Source organism: Coenobita brevimanus, chromosome 56, assembly GCF_032717465.1.
Source record: "Coenobita brevimanus isolate Jiangsu-jjx chromosome 56, ASM3271746v2, whole genome shotgun sequence".
NCBI classification, from domain to species: domain Eukaryota; kingdom Metazoa; phylum Arthropoda; class Malacostraca; order Decapoda; family Coenobitidae; genus Coenobita; species Coenobita brevimanus.
In genome coordinates, this window is record NC_137009.1 from 37508330 (window position 1) to 37513416 (window position 5087).

At 44.8% G+C, this 5087-nt stretch overlaps 1 protein-coding gene across 1 annotated transcript; it reads left to right on the top strand.

The window, feature by feature from the left end:
* The first annotated feature begins 602 nt into the window (after positions 1-602).
* Positions 603-1929, top strand: LOC145401713 (beta-1,3-galactosyltransferase 2-like). Its single transcript, XM_080273895.1, has 2 exons — positions 603-842; positions 1372-1929. The coding sequence occupies exons 1-2, from the start codon at positions 603-605 to the stop codon at positions 1927-1929; spliced, it is 798 nt and encodes a 265-aa protein (XP_080130021.1).
* Positions 1930-5087: the final 3158 nt, after the last annotated feature.

A 5087-nucleotide genomic window follows, 5' to 3' on the forward strand; every position in this document is an offset into this window, starting at 1 on the left:
CCATACCACACCACACCACACAATATCACCCTCCCACACCACACCATACAATATCACCCTCCCACACCACACCACACAATATCACCCTCCCACACCACACCATACAATATCACCCTCCCACACCACACCACACAATATCACCCTCCCACACCACACCACACAATATCACCCTCCCACACCACACCACACCATATCACCCTACCACACCACACCACACAATATCACCCTCCCACACCACACCACACAATATCACCCTCCCATACCACACCACACCACACCACACCGTATTTTAGTACTAACCATTTATAACAAGTCAGGATTTAAGATGGAAAGGAGGCAATTTTGGGCCAAGTTGGAGTGAAAAGCGTTCAGAAAAAAATCTCTCTCTCTCTCTCTCTTCATCCAGCCGTTCGTGCAAGTGTAACAACCTCTCTCTCTCTCTGTCTCTCTGTCTGTCTGTTTGTCTCTCTCTCTCCGTCTCTCTTTGTCTGTAAGTCTGTCTATTTGTCTGTCTGTCTGTCTGTGTCTCTCTCTAGCTCTCTCTTTTCTTTCAGCCGTTCGTGCAATTCGACCTCAACGAGACCGGAATAGACCAACCCGCCATGATACCCAGACGCTTCATCATAGAGGAGGCGGGGACGTGCAAGGAAGGCCGTGCCCTGATCATCGCCTACGTGCACTCTACCATCGCACGTGTTGAGCAGAGAGCGGAGACGAGAAGCACGTGGGGGAGCGGAGCACTGGGGAGCATGATTGTGGTATTCATGGTGGGGAGAGCTGAGAATGAAGAGGAGGAGAGGATCGTGAACACAGAGAGCGCTATGTATCACGATATCGTTCAGGTATTGTGCTTCCGTCGCTCCAGGATGCTGTAATTTGTCAGGCTTTCGTGGTATAATTTATCCTGGCCTTTGGTTCCTTCTTCCTTGCATTATAAAAAAAAAATCCAAGGTGTATCATTCTATCCATAAAATCTGCCAACCAATCTGACTTTCCTAACATGCAAGTCTTCAGCATCTCATAACCCATCACCCTTTCTAATATCTATCATCCGTCTATCATCTATCTTAAGCTCTATCTACCTATCTATCTATCTATTGCCAGACGCCTTAGTCCCGTACGGCGTGGCCACAAACAAATCGCCTCCATGTCGCCCTGTCCCCCCCCCCCCGCCATTTCACTGCCCTGCTCCCAGCTCACACACCCCTCTCTCATATACCTCTCCATTCCATCCCTCCACCTCATTCTGAGTCTGCCTTTTCTTCTCCCCCAACTTACACCTCCCTCACTCATATAGCCTACCATTTCACTCCCTCCCTCCATCTCATCCTCGGTCTCCCCCTCCGTAACCTACTGTTTCATTTACTACAGGGGGACTATCGTGACCACTACCATTTACTGAGCTACAAGGGTCTGTCTGCACTATACTGGATCGCCAAGCACTGTTCCCACATTCCCTGGACTCTACACGTTGATGATGATGTTCTCCTCGACCCGGTCCTCCTCCAAAGGTACATCCTCGACATCGAAGTTAAACGGAAGCAGCACAATAACTTCTACTGCCTCCGGGCCGCCCACGGACCCGTTCGCCGCACGGGGAAGTGGGCGGTAAGCAAGAAGGATTTCGCACCAAACGCATACCCAGTCTACTGCTTGGGCGCCATCTGGTTCCTCCGCACATACCAGGTCCCCAAGCTTCTGGATGCGTCGCTGAAGGTCAAATACCTGTGGGTGGATGACGCCTACCTGACGGGGCTCCTGGCGAGGAAGGCGAGAATAAAACACACCAGCATCACCGGAAAAGTCAGTCGGAGGTGGTACGCAAAGCAGGGTGTCGGGAAACGGCTGGCTTGGTTCCACGTTGTCAACATGACTCGGACTGACAGCTGGCTAGACATACTGGAGCATTACGGAGCCCTTCCCAAGTGACCAGGCGTTGATATCTCTCTTATATGTCAAGTTCTGGATGTTAGTTGTGGAAAATGAAAGACGCTGGCAAATTTTGTGGAAGTATATATGACATGAATAAGATTAAAAGTTGAATAGATACTGCAGCATTACAAAGCTCTTCCGAAGTGACCAAACATTGATATCTCTCTCATATATCAAGTTCTGGACGTTAGTTGTGGAAAATGAAAGACGCTGGCAAATTTTGTGGAATCGTATGACATGAATAAAAGCTGGCTAAACACACTGGAGCATTACAAAGCTCTTCTGAAGTGACCAGATGTTGATTTCTCTCTCATTTGTCAAGTTCTGGAAGTTAGTTGTCGCAAATGAAAGATGTTAGCAAAATGACGACTTCTGGAATCGTATATGACATAAGATTAAAAGTTGGCTAGATACTGGGGCTCTTCCTAAGTGACCTGACCTGTAATTTTATGCCACAGGTCACTCCCATAAGGTTAGTCACTGGAAATACAAGAAAAAGAATATCGGGAAATTGATTGGCTGGTTCCGCGTACACAACTATAGAGATTAAAGGTTGGCCAAGATACTGGAGCACTTAGAGGCTCTTCCCAAGTGACCTGACCTGTACTCTTCTGTCATAGGTCAATCCCATGATGTTAGTCACTGGAAAAACAAGAAAAAAGCATATTAGGAAATTGGCCGCTTGGTTCTGAGTATGCGACATGAACTTAACAATATGGTGTTCTTCCTTTGTGGCCTGGCATGTTTTTTCTCTTACAGGTCAAGCCCATGAAGTCAGTCGCTGGAATTACAAGAAACACAAGATCGCAAAACTGGTCACTTGGTTCTTCATATGTGACATGAAATTGACAAACAGTGTGGTGGTCTTTCTAAGTGACCTGACTTGTAATTTTCCCTTAAAAGCCAATCCCATGAAGTTAGTCACTGGAATTACAAGAAAAAGCATATCAGGAAACTGGTTTCTCGGTTCTGCGTATGCTATACGAACTTAACAAACAATATAGTAGTCTCCTTTAGTGACTTGAACTGTTTTTTCTCTTATAGGGCAATCCCATGAAAAACAGTCGCTGGAAAAACAAGGAAGAGGATATCAGGAAACGGGTCACTCAGTTCTGCGTGTGACATGAACCTGACAAACAATATGGTGGTCTCTTTTAGTGACTTGAACTGTACATTTCTCTTAGGCCCTATAGATCAATTGCTCAAATCAGATAAAGGTATTACAAAATGGATATCAGGAAAATGGCTGGTTGGTATCACATATAAGACATGAATAAGAGTGAAATTAAACTAGAGATACTGAGACACTGTGTTCTTAAAGTAATGTGACATGTACTGTACTTGTATTACATCTTTTACATCAAGCCTGGTGCTGGAGAGGGACGCCTTCACGTGGTGGCACTGATATAACTAGGCGGCCTTACTACCCGGATATACAAACGTCCCTCAGGTCCCTCCCTATCCCACAAATGGAGGAATGTGGACATCAGCAGGATAGCTTCAGCCTGCAGTCCACTGGGTTCACATTTCAGATGAACCTGGGACTACCACAACAATTGAAACATAAGCCCAGTGTTCTTAAAGTTGCCTGGCTTGTACTGTACCTATATTTTTCCTGTAATTTTCATTTATACGGCACGTCGTCCGCAAAGTCCGTTGATTGAAATATATACAAAACGGAAGATATTCTGAGTTTTGGTTCGCTTTACGGGATGGTCCAAAAATTACGCATCCCAGTTCTCGTGTGTTGCGGGGACGGCTCACTCGCGTTACTATAGAGGTGATGCACGTGACGCCATCAAACCGGAAGTCCCCCATACTGTAGGCATTGCAATTTTGACCTTACACGGGATACTGTTAGCTTCTGGTGTGTTTTCTCGATAACACCCACAAAATGGTAAATTACTGCAGAGTTTAGGACTGCCATAATAGGTCAGATCGAAAGAGTTCCATCTATATACCTAGGCTGCTTCCCCCAAAGAAAGAGAGGTAGCCGAGACAGGACAACACACTCCCAATTTACTCATCCACGCACACACATTTATTCATATCTTTGCCCCAAAAGTTACTTGCAGTATTAAAGGTTCCAGGCTGTAATATTAAATCAAGGAGAAGACTGCTGAAAACTGTGTGAAGACAGAATCAAACCCTAAGACAGGCCAAACACAATTGATAATGTAGCCCAATAGCACTTACAGCACAAGAGAAATGCATCTCATACTGCATATTGTATCATGTATGCACTACCGAATGAAAGTGTGCCAAAACTATTCACAAATTTAAGGATATGTATGATAAAAATTGTTTAATACACGGGACAGGACGAGCCTGACTCATTCCTGTAAAGATACAATTAGGTAAAATAGGTAAGAACACAGTAAAGACACCTCTATCACGCCACACGAACTAAAAGGTGGGTATTGTCAAAGATGAAGATGACAAAACTACCATACGGGTCCTAGGCCTGTCAAATAATGTCAAAATAAAGTAGGTAACGTGTAATAATGTAGGTTAGCTATACTCACTTTCTTTTATTGAGGCGAAGAAGCACTTGACAGGTTGGTGATGATTGGCTGAACGCGTATGTCCGAATAACATTTACCGTACTAACCCAAATTTCCCCCTCAGATATATTATGTTGTCAGTTAATAATGCTAACGAGTAAAGAGATTATGAAGTGATGTTGCATTCACCAGCCTGCCAAGTGCATCTTCGCCTCAGTAAAACAAAATATAGTGGCACAAGTAGAAATTATGACTAGCTACATACCTTGCCTCTCCCAAAGCACTTATCAAATTGCTCTCACTGTCGATCTCCTACCCAGCCACAGCAGTCATGGTTATATGGTTGAAACTCCTTGTAAGCTCTCAGGTCCTCCGCCGTGTACAGGGAGCCAGTAAAAGACAGTTCACAATATCTGAGTAACATCGCTGAAGTAAATCGTTTCTAGCACCAAGCCGTCCCATCTGAAACGGACCTTCTCCACCAATTATTTTAAGTTTTTCTATGTACCGCTCTTTTTCTTGCACCTTAAGGCCGTCTCTGTATCTCTGGGCTTCTTCTGGCATTTTTGGAGATGTTTTTAGCTTGCCAGACATCCTCAAAATTGCGTATTTACTGACTGACCGAAGCACTCCTCCATTTGTTTACATTCT

Bases quoted from the DNA above. Each gene is read 5' to 3' on its own strand.
- LOC145401713 (XM_080273895.1), top strand. From the start codon at position 603: ATGATACCCAGACGCTTCATCATAGAGGAGGCGGGGACGTGCAAGGAA. The intron at 843-1,371 runs GTATTGTGCTTC...CATTTACTACAG, and splicing joins TGTATCACGATATCGTTCAG to GGGGACTATCGTGACCACTA.